We start from the raw sequence: 17,931 nt of genomic DNA, 5'->3' as shown, positions 1-17,931 counted from the left end.
AACCAAAGTGTTTCTTTCAAGGTGCTATAGTACATCAAAAGATATGGGGACATAGTGAGAACAGCCAGGATCATATTGAATGGTGAAGCAGGCTCAAAGGGCTGAATAGCCTACTCCTGCTCCTATATTCTTTGTTTCTAAGCTGTTCCTGTACAAGGCACTAATGATCTGGTCATTATGGCCTTTAGCACTTTATTGTGTGCTGATCATTTTTCTATATTACAATAATGACTATACCTCCAAAAGTGCTTCACTTAGGACATTCCAGGGTCAGGAATTACATTATACAAATGCAAGGAAGTTCTATCTTTACTCAATTGGAACTGTTATTCTCTCTTTCATGTACATTAACAGAAATAAGAGAAGCCTTTCGAGTTTTGGATCGTGATGGCAATGGTTTCATTTCCAAGCAAGAACTGGGCATGGCGATGAGGTCCTTGGGTTATATGCCCAGTGAGGTGGAACTGGCGATCATCATGCAACGGCTGGACATGGATGGTAGGAGAAAATTGATCACGTTGCTGTTATGCAGTAGATATGTGCAGTATGATTAATGTACCTGGTTTATAAACCACAACTCTTAAATATTTATTTAAAGGTTATCTAATTACACCTTTCTGGAATATTAAAGATCAATGACGGAATAATTTTCAGCTGCATGTGATGATAGCTCTGCTTGAGACAATTATAACTTTGCCTTAGAGTGAATGTACTCAACCTAAAACGTGTCTCAAAAAGTAAAAATGCAAAAGGAAATGTCTCAGGTTGACTTCTGTTTTAAGTGAACTGATAGACAGATACAGCAATACTATTTTTACTTGTTGTTAGTGGCTCAGTGGTTAGCACTGCTGCCTCACAGTGCCAAGGACTTGGGTTCAATTCCAGCCTTGAGCGACTCTCTGTATGGAGTTAGTATGTTCTCCCAGTTTTCCTCCGGGTACTCCAGTTTCTCCGTGTCTGCGTGGGTTTCCTCCCAGTGCTCCAGTTTACTCCCACTATCCAAAGATGTACAGGTTAGGGTGAATTGGCCATGCTAAATTGCACACAGCGTTCAGGGATGTGGAGGTTAGGTGCATTAGTCAGGGATAATAGGGAATAGGTTTGGCTGGGATACTCTTCGGAGGGTTGGTGTGGACCTGTTGGGCTCAAGGGCCTGTTTCCACACTGTAGGGTATCTAGGATTCAGTTCCACTGAGCGGACAATAGTAAGGACGGGTTGGATCAACTGCTGTAAATCATAGGTCTAGAAAACAAGGAGGGATAGTGTGCTATGATCAAAATCACAGTGGATAGCTTTTGTGATTTTGGCAGGTTGTTTTTTTTTTGTTGATTTATTGGGGGAGAACCTTGATTGAAGTGGTTCGCACCTGGAGGTTTGGGAAAACTAGGCATGATATGGGAAGTATACTGCATGCAGGGGAGGATAGGACAGGGTCCCATAGGATGCAGATGGAGGTGAAGTTGAAGTTTGAAAGAAGAGAAGGGATGGCAGTGGACATTATGAGATAGAGAACATCAGCAGTGTTGAAAGAGAGGAATAAAACCACTTGTACAACTAGTATGAGCACCAGAAAGGGACATCAAGTGTTGGGCTTCACTAAAAATGGGGTTAAGTGTGTGGGGGTGGGTGTGGAAGTTCATAGAGAAGACCAGCTGGGAGAGAGAATTAAGGAAAAATGCTGAGAAATGGTGGGAACTGCTGCTTATGAGTGCTTTGTCAGATGGGTACAGCAGTGTGGTAGAGACCTATGAATGGAAGGTTTATAGCTTGCGAGATATAATTGGGGATTGGCAGAAGCAGCATGAGAATGTTGCTGTTGTCTGATTGACACGATCAAGACATACAGAAGCCTTGCGTTGTGTCCTTAATTGATCCTTCATCCTATCCATATAAGTCCAGTGATGTGAGAGATGATGGGACTGAGAATGGCAAGATGCCTTTAGAAACAGGGTCAACGTGACTCTTTAGTAATTCTTTATAAGGGAAGGAACCGGTACACCTAAATTAGTTCTGACTAACAACATCTCAGTTTGCAGCAAGAAATGGGCTTTTGTGATGCAAGCTGGTGTTGTGCATATGAGAATATAATTCCCTGCCATTAATCCCAAAGGAGAGAATTACCCTCTGGTCCCAGACTTTCGCTGGGATTAGTGATGGCTATTCCCAGTTTAGAGCACTCTGGCACTTATGCATGATTCAAATTTCACAAGATTTTATCACTCTGTCATAAAATCACATACTTGGTTGAAACTATCCTGTTTCTTGCTCTCATGCTTACTAATAGCCCCAGAGTTGCTTCTGTGCCAAAAAAGCTCTGTTTGAAATCTTCTCCAATAAACATTGTATTAAAGTACTAACATTCCCTCATAAGAGAGCTAAAATGTTCTGCTAGCTGCCTTCCCCAGAGCTGACATAAAACTCTGAGGCAGCAGGAGCAGTAGAAATATGCACATGCACCTCCTCCTACCTCCCCCTCGACCATGACCCCACCCCCCATCACCAAACCATCATCTCCCAGACCATACAGAACCTCATCACCTCAGGAGATCTCCCACCCACAACTTCCAACGTCATAGTCCGGGAACCCCGCACTGCCCAGTTCTATCTCCTTCCCAAGATCGACAAGCCTGACCACCCTGGCCGATCCATTGTCTCAGCATGCTCCTGTCCCACTGAACTCATCTCTACCTACCTTGACACTATCCTCTCACCCCCTAGTCCAGGAACACCTCACATACATTCGAGACACCACCCATGCCCTCCACCTCCTCCAAGACTTCCGTTTCCCTGGCCCCCAATGCCTCATCTTCACCATGGATATCCAATCCCTCTACACTCCATCTGCCATGACCAGGGCCTCCTTTGTTTCTTCCTGTCCTGACATCCCCAACAGTACCCTTCCACCGACACTCTCATTCGTTTGGCCGAACTTGTCCTCACCCTTAACAATTTCTCCTTTGAATCCCCCCACTTCCTCCAGACCAATGAGGTAGCCATGGGCTCCAGTACGGGCCCCAACCATGCCTGTCTCTTTGTTGGCTATGTAGAACAGTCCATCTTCCGTAGTTACACCGGCACCACTCCCCACCCCTTCCTCCGCTACATTGGCGCCACCTCGTGCTCCCGCGAGGAGGTTGAGCAATTCATCAACTTCATCAACACATTCCACCCTGACCTTAAATTTACCTGGACCATCTCTGACACCTCCCTCCCCTTCCTGGACCTCTCCATCTCCATTAATGATGACCGACTTGACGCCGACATTTTTTACAAACCCACCGACTCCCACAGCTACCTGGATTACACCTCTTCCCACCCTACCTCCTGCAAAACAGCCATCCCGTATTCCCAATTCCTCCGCCTCCGCCATATCTGCTCCCAGGAGGACCAGTTCCACCAGAGAACACACCAGGTGGCCTCCTTCTTTAAAGACCACAATTTCCCTTCCCACGTGGTTAAAGATGCCCTCCAACGCATCTTGTCCACATCTCACACCTCCGTTTTCAAAGCCCACCCCTCCAACCATAACAAGAACCCCCCTGCCACCCCACCAGCCTTTGCATAAACCAAATCATCCACCAACATTTCCACCACCTCCAAACAGTCCCCACCACCAGGGATATATTTCCCTCCCCACCCCTTTCCGCCTTCCGCAAAGACCATTCCCTCCGTGACTACCTGGTCAGGTCCACGCACCCCAACAACCCCCCCTCTCGTCCTGGCAACTTCCCCTGCCACCGCAGGAATTGCAAAACCTGTGCCCACACCTCCTCCCTCACCTCCATCCAAGGCCCTAAAGGAGCCTTCCACATCCATCAAAGTTTACCTGCACATCCACCAATATCATTTATTGTATCCATTGCTCCCAATGCAGTCTCCTCTACATTGGGGAAACTGGATGCCTCCTAGCAGAGCACTTTAGGGAACATCCCTGGGACACTCACACCAATCAACCCCACCACCCCATGCCCAACATTTCAACTCCCCCTCCCATTCAGCCGAGGACATGGAGGTCCTGAGCCTCCTTCACTGCGCTCTCTCACCACCCGTTGCTTGGAGGAAGAACGCCTCATCTTCCGCCTCGGAACACTTCAACCCAGAGCATCAATGTGGACTTCACCAGTTTCCTAATTTCCCCTTCCCCCACCTCATCCCAGTTCCAAACTTCAAGCTCAGCACCGTCCTCATGACCTTACTACCTGCCTATCTTCCTTTCCACCTATCCACTCCACCCTCCTCTCTCACCTGTCACCTTCATCCATCCACCCATTGTACTCTTTGCTACCTTCCCCTACCCTTCTCCCTGACCAATCACCTTCATCCCCACCCCCACTCACCTATTGTACTCCATGCTACTTTCTCCCCATCCCCACCCTCCTCCCATTTATCTCTCCACCCTTCAGGCACTCTGCCTGTATTCCTGATGTAGGGCTTTTGCCCGAAACATCGATTTTACTGCTCCTCGGATACTGCCTGAACTGCTGTGCTTTTCTAGCAGCACTCTACTCCAGAAACTAGTCAGCTGTCCACTGTTTCCTTAAGACGAGATGGATGCATTACTTTCAGTAACAGCAGTGACCTCCCCAAATGTCAGATGAAAATGGCCATAGGCTCCCCCAGTCACCTCATCGGACCTATTTGAACTGGAAAAGGTTTCATTCGATCAGTTAAGTGTCGATCCACTTTAGATAATCCGTCAGTACCCAGTAACTAGGCAGCTGGCTTGATACTTTAATTAGGTGCCAGTTAAGCCTACATTTGCTGTTTGCAGATAAAAGGAAGCATATAGATGACTGGTTGGACATCAGGTTATTTTCTTCAGCACTGGCTTACAATCTCAATTGATTCCCTGGCCATCTTTTTCTGCTTTAGTATGATGCAGCTCATGGTGTGATTAAGCAGACCATTGATATACCTCCAGTGCTATGACTGATATAGAAATGTGTGGCTGTGCACTGCAGCCATCATTTCTCTGAGGGTCATGGTTTGAGTGCTTTTTTTTTTGCACTTAAATAAAGGTTCCTCACTGTAGAAAAGAGATGAAGTGTAGCTGAATAAGCAGATATCCATGGCTCAGTCAAGATCATCAATAGAACCTGTGATAAGCTGCATTCCTCCAGTTCAAAAATGAACTCCCATTGGAGAGGACAAAGCCTATTGAATTTAATACTCAGCAAGTCAGGCAGTGTCTGCGGCCAGAAACAAAGTTAATATTTCAGGTATATAATCTTTCAGCCAGCCTGAAACATTGACTCTGCTTCTCTCTCCACAGATGCTATCAGATCTCATGAGCATTCTAAGAATTTTCTGTTTTTATTCAAATTTCCAGCATCCATCCTATTGTACTTTTTGACATTAAAATGAAATTAGCCAGGAAAATAGAGCAGTGTGATAATGAATGGGAAGGTAGTCATGACGGTGGCACAGTGGTTAGCACTGCTGCCTCACAGCACCAGGGACCTGGGTTCAATTCCCGCCTCAGGCGACTGACTGTGTGGAGTTTGTACGTTCTCCCCGTGTCTGCGTGGGTTTCCTCCGGGTGCTCCGGTTTCCTCCCACAGTCCAAAGATGTGCGGGTTAGGTGAATTGGCCATGCTAAATTGCCCGTAGTGTTAGGTAAGGGGTATATGTAGGGGTATGGGTGGGTTGCGCTTCGGCGGGTCGGTGTGGACTTGTTGGGCCGAAGCGCCTGTTTCCACACTGTAAGTAATCTAAGTAATATTAAAATCCATGTTTTAGCCACTATATGCTGCTAAGTCATTCTGTGAAAGAATCTAATTCATGATTTCTGTTTGCTGTTAAAAAAATGTATAAAGCTATTGTGCATTTTTTTGTTGCAAAGGCTATTGCAAACTTAAATTATTACAGTGGTTGGAAAATACCTGTTTGTGGTTTCATTTTACTGTGTATTATCGTACTGTACTATACCTGAATTCAACTCAACGAATATTTGGCCTTGGAAGCCTTGGGCACCTCTTGAGCAATGTATGAACCTTTTGGGGAAATTGAGTTCAGTTTAAAGGATTGTTAGACAATAGATTATCAAATATATTCAAATGTTTTATTTTATTTGGGTCTATTGTTGCTGAAGTCCTTCAGCTGAATTTCTGGTTGATTGCACTATATTCATGAAGCAGGCTTCCATTGATGGGAAGCAAATGGAGATTGAGACATGAAACGTTTATCATTTTGTATATTAAAGTTGTTTGTTATGCAGCAAAATTCTGACAAATATGGGACAAGTAATTTAGTGCAGTGGCCCGGTTGCTGTGCATGTGTGTAACTGATTTGTCACAATTATGTATGTCCCTAGCGGGACTATATACTTGATTGCAGTATGTCAGAAGAATAGTGCAACTCAAAGAAGTAATTTACTTGGAAGTATAATGATTCTATATATCTATGGTAATTGGGCAAAGTAGAATTGCTACAGAATTTTGGCGTAGGGTAGGTGGCTTTCTCTTGGCTGTGATTGCATTTAGTTGTTAGAAGCCTATAATATGGATGCATCTGTACCCTGCTTGCCCAACTGTTTTAGGGTAGTTTAATGTACTCCTCCCATAGTATGCAAGGACTTAATTGGGATGTTGCTGTTGGTGATCATGTGCTTTCCTGCAATTTCCTGGTTTCATATCAGTGATACAATATACATTCAGTCCTCTGGAACGAAAAGACCATTAAAATCTGGGCTTCGAGAAAATTATTACTTAAAGTTGAACAGCTATTTTCTTTGATTGCTGCAACCAAACTACAGTAAGTGTATGTTGCATTAAGTGCTCCTTTCTAAGAAGAGCATTGCAGAAGGGATGCAAGGCATTTTCACATATATCAATGGCAGACTGCACACATCTGCACTTATATAGGCATGTACACAGATCTAGGCCTCCATACTAGAGTATTTCTGAAAATAACTATGGAGTCTGTCTTACATTGGTTAGTAGTGACTGAGATGTGCTCTTAGAAATTGACCAGCGTGCAGATACATCTAGAGGTCACATTGATAGTATTTTTTTGACACAAGCTTTCTCAATTTCTCCTTTGGAAAATGATGCTAGAACATGAGACTCAGCAATTCCTCCACATCTCCAGAATCCACAAAGTACACAGGATTATTGATGGCATTGATTTTTTGCACAATAATTTGGAAATCATGAACCATAGGTAATATTTTTTCCTAAATATGCAGTGCTTAGAAAGATAGAATAATATGGAAAAGTTCCTGTTTCTCACATGGTAATGCTCTGTGCCTCAAACTGGTCTGCTCAGGACCTGAGGTTACCCCCAGCTCAAGCTTATGGTGGACTTGCAATAGCAGGTGAACATGGCAGTGGCTGGGCAGGCATTTTGATCATTATTGAATATGTTGTTGGTCAGGTTAAAGAGCAATTGAAATGCCTATTGTTATGACCACTTGGGAAAGTGTATTGATACTCAAGCCCCATTGCTGCCGACATCACGATGAAGGTTGATTTAATCAAAGCATGCGAAGTCCCTGATTAATCTGTCTGTTGGAATCAAGTTAATAGAAAACACTGACCAGGTTCCCGTGATTAAACAAGAGCTACTATTTATTTACTCACTTGTAAGCGGCTACATGGCTGTAATTGGTTAAAAGCTGTAATCCTACACATTGGCTCTAACTGGTTAAAAACTCCAATCTCACAACCCCTACAAATGGAAACAGAAAAACAAAAAAATCTTTGGTTTTATGGGCAGAGGAAAGGAAAGAGTAAAACACAGTTCAATAACACTGCTTCACACGACTCATTGAGATGTTCCTTTTATTTACCAATTCTTTCTTTTCTTTGACCTCCTTTCTCCAAGCTTTTTCTCTCTTCACAGCTGGTACAGGGCAACCGGTAACACTGATTGCAAAGTCTCTTAGTTACTAGTTAAAGGCAGCAACTTACAGCAACAGGTGGGAGAAAATAATTGGCTTTCTACGGGTTTTGGACAGTTGCCATCAACGTTTAAGATTTGCATCGTATGAATCACAGGAATAGGCTTCACAGCTAATGGAAGGGATTTGTTCGGGATTTGATAGCGTTCTGCTGGAATTGCAGGCATTCTTTTCCAATCATTTGAAGCATTATCACAAAACAAAAGTTGGCTGAAGGATGGCAGTGAGCAGCTAAGTCAAAATGTTATAACTCTGTTGAGAAGAATACACAGGTAATCAAGCCCCACTGCTTCACTAGCCATCTGGAGTAAGAGCAATTTTTAAAATCAAGTTCTTTAAGAAACTCAAAAATAACTAATTTACTGTAAACACAAATTATTCTTTAAACAAATAGCAAAATTGGGTGGCATGGTAGCACAGTGGTTAGCACTGCTGCCTCACAGCGCCTGAGACCCGGGTTCAATTCCCGACTCAGGCGACTGACTGTGTGGAGTTTGCACGTTCTCCCCGTGTCTGCGTGGGTTTCCTCCGGGTGCTCCGGTTTCCTCCCACAGTCCAAAGATGTGCGGGTCAGGTGAATTGGCCATGCTAAATTGCCCGTAGTGTTAGGTAAGGGGTAAATGTAGGGGTATGGATGGGTTGCGCTTCGGCGGGTCGGTGTGGACTTGTTGGGCCGAAGGGCCTGTTTCCACACTAAGTCTAATCTAATCTAATCTAATCTACACTCCACAATTAAACAATATCGGTTAATCCCAAACACATTCACGTGACAAAATAACTATAAAGGTAGTAGAGTTCTGCAGATATATTATGCGTTTAAAATGCAAAAAAAGGAAAAAGAAATTCCATGTGGGCCATTGATCTGAACTAAAAGGATAAAATAGGATGTCTTTTCAGAGTTCTGAGTTTCCAGTTGGTAAGATCAAAGGACTGACTGATGTAGAATGATGGAAAATCTTCAATCCAGACTTCAGTTTGGTGGAAACTGAGTTAACCTTCAGACTATGAATAGAAGTAACAGTTCTACTATTAGGGTTTATGAGGTTGTTGGTGATATTAATATCTGGAACTTTATTTGATGCCCAAAAGTACTTCACTAGGAGAAAGAGAGATGTGTGCAGTTTTTCCTATTGTGAGGTTTCTTTATACTTTTCCAGGAGTAAGAGAGAGGTTTGTTAATATAACTCCTGTGTTCACAAAGGGAGGGAGGCAGAAAGCAGGAAATCCCAGGCCAGTTAGATTAGGATCTGGTACTGGGTAAATATTAGAAGCTATTATTAAAGACATTGTAACAGGCCATTTGGATAAGCTTAAGGTAAGTAGGCAGAGCCAACTTAACTTTGTCACATTTATTGGAGTTCTTTGAAGAAAGCAATTGTGCTGTAGATAAAGGAAAATCAGTAAATGTATTGTATTTAGATTTCCAGAAGGCACTTGATAAGGTGCCAGATCAAAGGTTATTGCAGAAAAAGAGAAAGTTTATGGTGTACATGGCATGGTGCAAGATTGACTAGCTAACAGGAAACAGAGAGTAGGAATAAGTGGGTCATTTTCAGGCTGGCAGGATGTCATGGGTAGTATGCCACAGAGGTTGGTGCTGTGACCTCAACTGTTTACAGTTTATGTTGGTGACTTGAATGAAGCTAGTAAAGGTAAGGCAGTTAAATTTGCTGAAATTACAAAGATAGGTAGGAATGTGAGTGTGAGAAGTACATAAGGAGCCTACATAGGGATATAAACTGAGTGGGCAAAAAATCTAGTAAATGGAGTACAATGTGGGCGAATACGAAATTGTCCATTTTGGCCAAAAGAATTTTTTTAAAAAGCATATTACGGGTTGTAAGTTTGCTTGCTGAGCTGGAAGGTTTATTTTCAGATGTTTCATCACCATGCTAGGGAACATCATCAGTGAGCTTCTGGTGAAGCGCTGGTGTTCTATCCCGTTTTCTATTCATATGTTTTGGTGTGTTAAGGTGGGTGATATTATTTCTGGTTCTTTTACTCAGAGGATGGTAGATGGGGTCCAAATCGATGTGTTTATTGATGGAATTCTGGTTAGAATGCCAGGCCTCTAGATATTCGTGTGTGTGTGTCTATGTTTAGCTTGTCCTACAATGGATCTGTTGTCCCAGTCAAAGTGATGTCCTCCCTCATTATTATGTCAGGATACTAGTGATAGGAGTCATATGCTTTGGTGGCTACTTGGTGTTCATGTATCCTCGTGGCTAGCTTTATGTCTGTTTATCCAACATAGTGTTTGATACAGTCCTTGCATGGTATTTTGGAAATGACATTCATTTTGCTGGTTGTATAGGGTCATTTAGATTCATTTGCCACTGTTTCAGTGTGTTGGTAGATTTGTGGACTACCATGATGCCAAGGGGTCTGAGTAGTCTGGAAGTCATTTCAGGGATGTCTTGGATATAAGGTAATGTGGCCAGAGTTTCTGGGCGCATTGTGTCTGCTTGTTTGGGTTTGTTGTTGAGAAACCGGTGGACTGGGTACCCGTTCTTCCTAAATACGCTGTATTGATATTTTTCTTCAGCTGTTTTCAGTGGAGTTCCTTGGCTAGTGTGTATGTTGGTGTTCCAGGTATTGAGACTATGGGTCTGGTTGTGTACTTCCAGTTGTCCATAGAAGTGGGGTGTGTTAGATCCATCTGGGTACAATTTTTGCAAGTCTGTCTTGTTTATTTGTCCTGATTTCTGAAGCCCGTTCAATGTGGATGTGATACGGTTTTCTAGTTGTGGAGTTGGGTCTATTGCTATCGATAGGTAAATGTCGGTATCTGCAAGCGGTGAGTTCACTTTTTCAATGTAATCTGTCCTGTTTAGAATGATGGCCGTGCGTTCTTTGTCTGCAGGTAGGATCACAATGTTTTTGTCTTTTTGAGTCTTTGTAGGGTTTTGCTTTTCTGTGTGTTGAGAGTGTTCCCTCCTTCTTCCTGCTTAACGTTGGTGCAACTGTCTGTCTGATGGTCTGCTGGGTAATTTTCTGTTGTCCGTTGTGCTTCATTGTTAATTTAGATGAGATTACTTACAGTGTGGAAACAGGCCCTTCGGCTCAACAAGTCCACACCGACCCGCCAAAGCGCAACCCACCCATTCCCTTATATTTACCCCTGCCCCTAACGCTACGGGCAATTTTAGCATGGCCAATTCACCTAACCTGCACATTTTTGGACTGTGGGAGGAAACCGGAGCACCCGGAGGAAACTCACGCAGATACGGGGAGAATGTGCAAGTGTGTTGAGCGATGGTTTGTATTTAAGACATTTTGGTAGTATTTGATTCCTGAGGCATTCATGCAGGAAGTACAGTTGTTCGCGGGTGGCGATCAATTGGATGGCGTTGGTTTCCTATCTTCTGGCTAGTTTTAATGTATTGCGCCCATATGTGTTCGTGATTTTTGAGAACATTTGTAGCTCAGGTTGAGGTTCAGATTATAAGTTTGCTGAGCTGGAAGGTTTGTTTTCAGACGTATTGTCACTATACTAGGTAACATCATCTCTGGTGAGTCTCCGGTGAAATGCTGGTGTTATGTCGCGCTTCCCATTTATGTGTCTTGGTTTCTTTAGGTGGATGGTGCCATTTCTGGTTCTTTTTATCACAGGATGGTAGATGAGGTCCAAATCGATGTGTTCATTGATGGAGTTCCGGTTAGAATGCCAGACCTCTAGGAATTCCCATGCGTGTCTCTGTTTAGCTTGTTCTACGATGGATATGTTGTCCCAGGCAAAAATGAAACTGGATAATGCAACCCACTCCACTTCTGTGGACTACCGAAAGTACGCAAGTCAGGGGTTCCCACTAACTGGAACTCCGACATAGACACTAGCCAAGGAACTCCACTGAAAACTGAAATATCTAATAGGAGACTATTCACTCCATCCAAGATTACCTGGACACCACCAAAGACATCAAGATAGAAGAGGATGAAATAATGTTCTCCTTTGCCATAACAGCCCTGTTCACATCAATTAACATCAAACTGGCGAAAGAAACTCTGACTGCACTAATGGACGAACCAAGGACACAAACACCAGGCAGCACCAACTTCATCAGCAAAGGCAACATCCTGAAGCTAGTAGACCTGTACCTCACCACCCACTTCACATTCAATAACAAGACCTCCAAACTAATCAACTGAACACATATGGGATCACCAATATCAGGGTTACTAGCAGAAGCAGTACCGCAGAGACTTGAACAACAGCCTTCCCAACCCAAAATTTGAGTCTGCTATGTGGATGACATCTTTGTGATTACAAAACGGAACAAACAAGAGGAAACCTACAGCACCATCAACAATATCCTTACTGGTGTAAAAATCACAAAAAAGGCAGAGAAAGACAACAGACTCCCATTCTTACATGTTAATGGAGAACCTAAAACCAGCATCTACAGAAAAACAACACACACAGACAAAATACTTAACTACAGCAGCAATCATCCCAACACCCACAAACGGAGCTGCATCAGGATTTTTTTCAATGAGCCACAACACATTGCAGCACCCAGGAACTATGAACAGCTGAAGAAAAATACCTAATCAGTGTATTCAGGAAGAATGAGTACAAAATAAACACAGTCTGCGATTTCTTAACAACAAACCCAAATGAGCAGAGACAACTGCCCAGAGACTCTAGCCACAGTATCTTACATGAAAGACATCTCTCAAATGACTAGCAGACTACTGAGACCCCTTGGGATCATGGTAGCCAACAAATCTACCAACACATTTAAATAGTGGTGAATGAACTTTAAGGACCCTACACAAACAACCAACAAAACGAATGTCAATTACAAAATACCATACAAGGACTGTAACAAACAGTACATTGGACAGACAGGCAGAACACTAGCCACCAGGATACAGGATTCACTATCACCTGTATCCTTACAGGCAGGCGAGGAAGGACACCACTTTGACTGGGACAACATATCCATCGCAGGACAAGCTAAACAGAGACACGCACGGGAATTCCACCCCTGGCATCCAGCTGGAGCTCCATCAATAAACACAACAATTTGGACCTTGTCGGCTGTCCTCTGAGAAAAAGAACCAGAAATGATATCACCCACCTTAAGAAACCAAGACACGTAAATAGAAAGTGGAACATAACACAAGTGCTTCAACGGAGGCTCACTGATGATATTACCTAGTATAGTGACTAAACGTCTGAAAACAATCCTTCGAGCAAATTTACAACCTGAACGTCAACCTGAGCTGCAAGTCTCTTCAAAAATCACAAAGAATCATATTATCTAAATGGTGAGAGGTTTCAAAGCTTTGAGATGAAAAAGAGAGATCTGGGAGTTCTAGTGTATGATTCACAGACAGTATGTAGGTACAGTAAGTAATCAGAAAAGCTAATAAAATGCGAAACTTTATTGTGAGGAAAGTTGATTGTAACTTTAGGGAGGTTATGCTTCAGTTATAGGTCTTGTGGGAAAACATAAAACTAAGGGTCATAAGTGGGTGACTAGCGAGCTATGAGAAGATTTGTAGCTCCGGTTGAGATTCTGGATGTAGGTTTGTTCACTGAGCTGGAAGGTTTGTTTTCATAGTGGGTGACTGTTTAAAACACGAGGAAAACATTTTTCTATTAGATGGTTTTGAGTCTTTGGAATTCTCTTCATCAAAAGGATGTGGATGCAGAATCCTTACGTATTTTTAAGGCAGAGATAAATGTTTGATTAACATGGGCATGAAAAATTATTGGGATATACTGGAATGTAAAGTTGAGGTTGAAATAAGTTCAGTCATGAATAGTCTACAGATTTTTTCTCTTTGTATGTTAGCTTCAGCATACTTCAGGGATTTTTTTTCTATTAACGCATTTAAGTATCTTGGAAAAATACAGGGATTCACTCTAGAAGTGTATTGCTAGTGTTATGATCTCAGCTCATGTTACGACTGGATAGGCCAGACACCAGAATAAAGTCTGGTTTGATAGATCATATTTGTATTTCTCTGATTTTAATGTGGTGGTCTTTGACGAAAACATATTTCCATTAGGATGCAGATTTAGTCATACAATAAGTTTGAAGTTTATTACGCAAAAAGATGGAAAAAGCAAAATGCAACAGACCATGCTATCCACAAAGAAAAACAGTTTAAAATGATTCAAACACTTGGAAAAACATCTCATCAACTTCTAAATAACTTTACAGTCAATCAAAATTAAGAGAATTTTTCTTTCCTATTGGGATGTTGTTCCAGTCTTGTTTATTTCATACAATGCAGAGTCTTTGAATTTAGATGTTCGTGTTGCTATCAAGAGCCTCTTGAGGATAGTGGTTTTCTTTGGCAATGTACTATATATTTATATGTGTTTCTCAACTTCAGCACATTGTTGGTTGTGCAATGTGTTTATTCTTATAGAGAATCCGTTGACTAAAATATGATAGGGAGTCAAACTAATGTTTCGAAACTTCTTCACTATCAACTTGGTAATGTCTAAGATGCACTAATTAAAGTCTCTGATGACACTATGCAAACAGATCAGATGCATCTGACAATACCTCAGGATTAGGTGCACAAACTCTTGCAAAATAATTTCTGATTTCACGTTGGTGATTTCTCTTTGTGTGTGTTATGACATCCTTTTTGAGATTAATATGACCAGCAAAAGCCTTCAGGTGAAGAAATTTGACATCTTTGACCCCGTAAGCAACTTTGAGAAACCAAGAAGTTTCTTGTAGACTGAGGAATGACAAAGAATTTGGGAAAGCACTGTTGGTCACAAGTTAACTTGCTGGGGTGCATGAACAGACTGGCACACTTTGAGCCAGACTTGTTGGTGTTAGGAGAAAGAGGAAGTAGGACACCTATCAAAATAATGATGAAACACAAGGAAAAAATCAAAGTTAACTTTTGTTTTGCAGTCCTTGACACACAATACAATTGGTTGAAGTAAGGCTGGCACAGAGACATGAAATTAATGTTGCTTGACTTCCTCTTTGATATTCACAGTTTGCAGAATAGCACATGACAATAAATCATAGAGTATTGCTTGAAGGTAAGGCAAGCTTTTGAAAAAGAGGACTTCAAAGATTTTGATGCTTCAGATTTGTGCAGTGAATTGCGAGCTATTGCAGGATGAGTTTCAAAATGTGCATTACAAGATGTCATAACATTGTGTATGAAAAAAAGGTGAGATAGTGTCTTTAACACATTTGTTGCCCGCAGCATCCCCTTGGCCCTCCCTTTCTCTGTAACCAGTGGCGAGTGAAACAATCTCAAGTTGATGAAAACAAACAAGAAATTACACAAAGCATTGACTTGAAGGAACTTGTTTCCATGTTTGCTAAACTGAAAGCACAGCCAGTTAAATTCTACAACTTGATCAACATTCCCCAGGAAAACACATCAGACATTACAATATCATGCCTTGTGACCCATATTATATTACTGATTGATTCATGTGCATTGTTCCAACATCCTGATTTGAGTTGAATGCCTCTTTTGGTTATAGCTTTATAATATATTCTTTCTTCTTTTAAAATATATCTGTAATTTATAAATGCAAACTATGAATATTTGTTCATACTAAAATAATGCAGACTGTATTAACTCTAATCATAATTAATTTCAGTGCAGCAAGTGTGGAATAAGGAACAGGTGGAAGCTCAGGTGAATTTACATGTAAGAGGCCAAAGAGTTTTTTGCTTTCAGCTCAACACACTCTGTACAGGGAGAGAGAGAGATAGAGTGCGGCATGTTCCTGATAAGAGTTGAGACCTTGTTAGGTTCAGCCATTCAGAGGCAAGATGGATATCAAGATTTTGTGATTTGTGTTGAGGTTTCTTGAGAGGTGTGGGTGTCGGGTCCGCCCATCACAGCCGGGCTGAGATCAACAGTGGATGGTGCTGCATCTGTTAGGTTGCTGATGATAGGTAAACTAGGAATATGCCATTTTTGCCTGGTTCAGTTGCTGCTCTTAGTGAGAGTACCACTGCAGAAATTGGTTGCATTGGAGTGGAGACAGTCCATAGAAGAAACGGTCAGTCAGCAGAAGGATGGGACTTGAGTATGTGATCACTGGAGTGAGGGCTCAGGACAGGCCATAGCACAGATACAGGTAACTAAAACTGACACCTGTGAGTTGTTTAACATGTCTCTTTAGCCGCCGGTTCAAACCAATGTCAAGGGTAGTCACTCTCACCTCACCAGTTCTCAGACTGATGGGTATTAAATGCCAAATCTTTATATTTTACAGTTTTCAATAGTTTTGGTCACTTGACTTGAAGAAGGATGTACTGACATTGGAGGGGGTGTAGAAGAGGTTCACTGGATAGCTTCTGGAATTGAGAGGAATGCTTTATGTGGAAAGATTGAGTGGATTGAAACTATGCCAATGGGAATTTAGAAGAATGGTGGAGATCATATAGAAACATGTATAATTATGAAGGGAATAGATCAGATAGGAGCAGGGCGTTTGTTTCCACTGGGTGGGGAGGAGGGGGGGTGGAGGTGAAGCTAGAACTAATGGGTATAGCCTCAAAATAATGAGAAGGAGATTTAGGACTGAGTTGAGGAGGAACCTCTTCACCCAAACGGTTGTGAATCTGTGGAATTCGCTGCCCAGTGAAGCAGTTTAGGCTACCTCATTGACTGTTTTTAAGGCAAAGATAGATTTTTGAACAGTAAATGATTTAAGGATTATGGTGAGTGGGCAGGCAAGTGGAACTGAGTGCACAAAATGATCAGCCGAGATCATATCGAATGACTGAGCAAGATGGCCTACTCCTGCTCCTAGTTCTTACGTTCTCAAATGTAAAATACTGTTAGTTTCTTTCAGCATCATGCACTGAGAATGATACCACCAGTTAAAAATCCCCATAACCTAAAAGTTCTGTGTACATTTTCAGTTTCAAAGTGACTATTTGGAAACTAGGTGTCCTCTTTAATCTATTCTATCCTACTGTGAAGCACATGTCCACTCATCCTGCAGCTGTCTCCACATATTTATTAGGACTGCAGCAAAGCAATTGATCTAACTTTAAACTGAAAAGTACAGCTATGGAAATATATGTCAACAAATTTGAAGGCTTTTAAAGATTGATAACAAAAATCTGATTTCTATTCATCCTTTTCATTCTTTCAAGTAACCCTTAAAGATTTAGGTCCATGCTTTCAGCATGCCATACTTCGGAAACTAGAGTACGTAGTCATTGTTTACTTTAATTTGAACCTCATGGTATTGTTTGTGGTTAACACTCAAAGTGCAGCAGTCATCTTTCTTATTGAGGGAGCTGCATATTTCAGGCCGTTGCAAAGTTTTGCAAAGTGCTGGATAGCTGAGATGTAATGCAGGCTTGTTGGTGAGTATGTGAAGGGCTCAGGTGAGTTATTAAGTTTGAAAATCAAGAAAAAATACACCATTTATGAAATTAGGAAGAGCTCTGACTTTTCTTCCCACATTCTGTTCCTGCCTCCTTCTGTTCCATACAATGGGAGTGAATAAGGTAGTGAGATGTAACATCAGTCATGTGCTAGAGACTTTGAAAAAAGGAAGGAGTAATCTGTGTTCATGAGTTGAACTTTCAAGAGCAATATTATGCACAATACTGTAAATAAACATTTGCAAGAACCCACTGTCTTTTCTTGTGCTTTAGGACAATATTGCTACCTGTACAATGCAATATCAGTCTGGAGTATCGCAGGCTTTGGTTCTCTGCAAATATACTGTTCTTGAGGTCGCTGCCTCCTTCCCTCTAAAAAAAGCCCTTCAAATATCTTATTTACATATTTACGTAGAGGGCCATCAAATCCAGTTCTAAGACCTCTCTCTTCGTATCCTCAATCCAGACTGTTGTCTTCTCTCTGCCTGATTCTAGGGTCATCCTGTTAGTTACACCATCATGAGCTAATGCAAATTTTGTTATATCACATTTACCAGAGACATATACCAGTCACTTATAGATAAAGGGAAACGATACAGACCTTGATTACCAGTATCCACGGGGATAGCCATCTCTCCAAGTGCAGAATAGAACCCTCAGCCACAAGCCTCATGATAATA

At 41.9% G+C, this 17,931-nt stretch overlaps 1 protein-coding gene across 1 annotated transcript in view; it reads left to right on the top strand.

Annotated features, from left to right (window-relative positions):
• LOC132830456 (calcium-binding protein 8) overlaps positions 1-17,931 on the top strand; it is a 360,349-nt gene that overhangs the window by 48,023 nt on the left and 294,395 nt on the right. The window contains exon 3 of the mRNA XM_060848180.1: positions 355-498. Coding sequence (XP_060704163.1) covers positions 355-498 — 144 coding nt within the window. The remainder of the gene's footprint in view (positions 1-354; positions 499-17,931) is intronic.

Source organism: Hemiscyllium ocellatum, chromosome 31, assembly GCF_020745735.1.
Source record: "Hemiscyllium ocellatum isolate sHemOce1 chromosome 31, sHemOce1.pat.X.cur, whole genome shotgun sequence".
Classification (NCBI taxonomy): Eukaryota; Metazoa; Chordata; class Chondrichthyes; order Orectolobiformes; family Hemiscylliidae; genus Hemiscyllium; species Hemiscyllium ocellatum.
The sequence above is the reverse complement of the archived record's forward strand: the minus strand, read 5'-3'. Positions and strand labels throughout refer to the sequence as shown.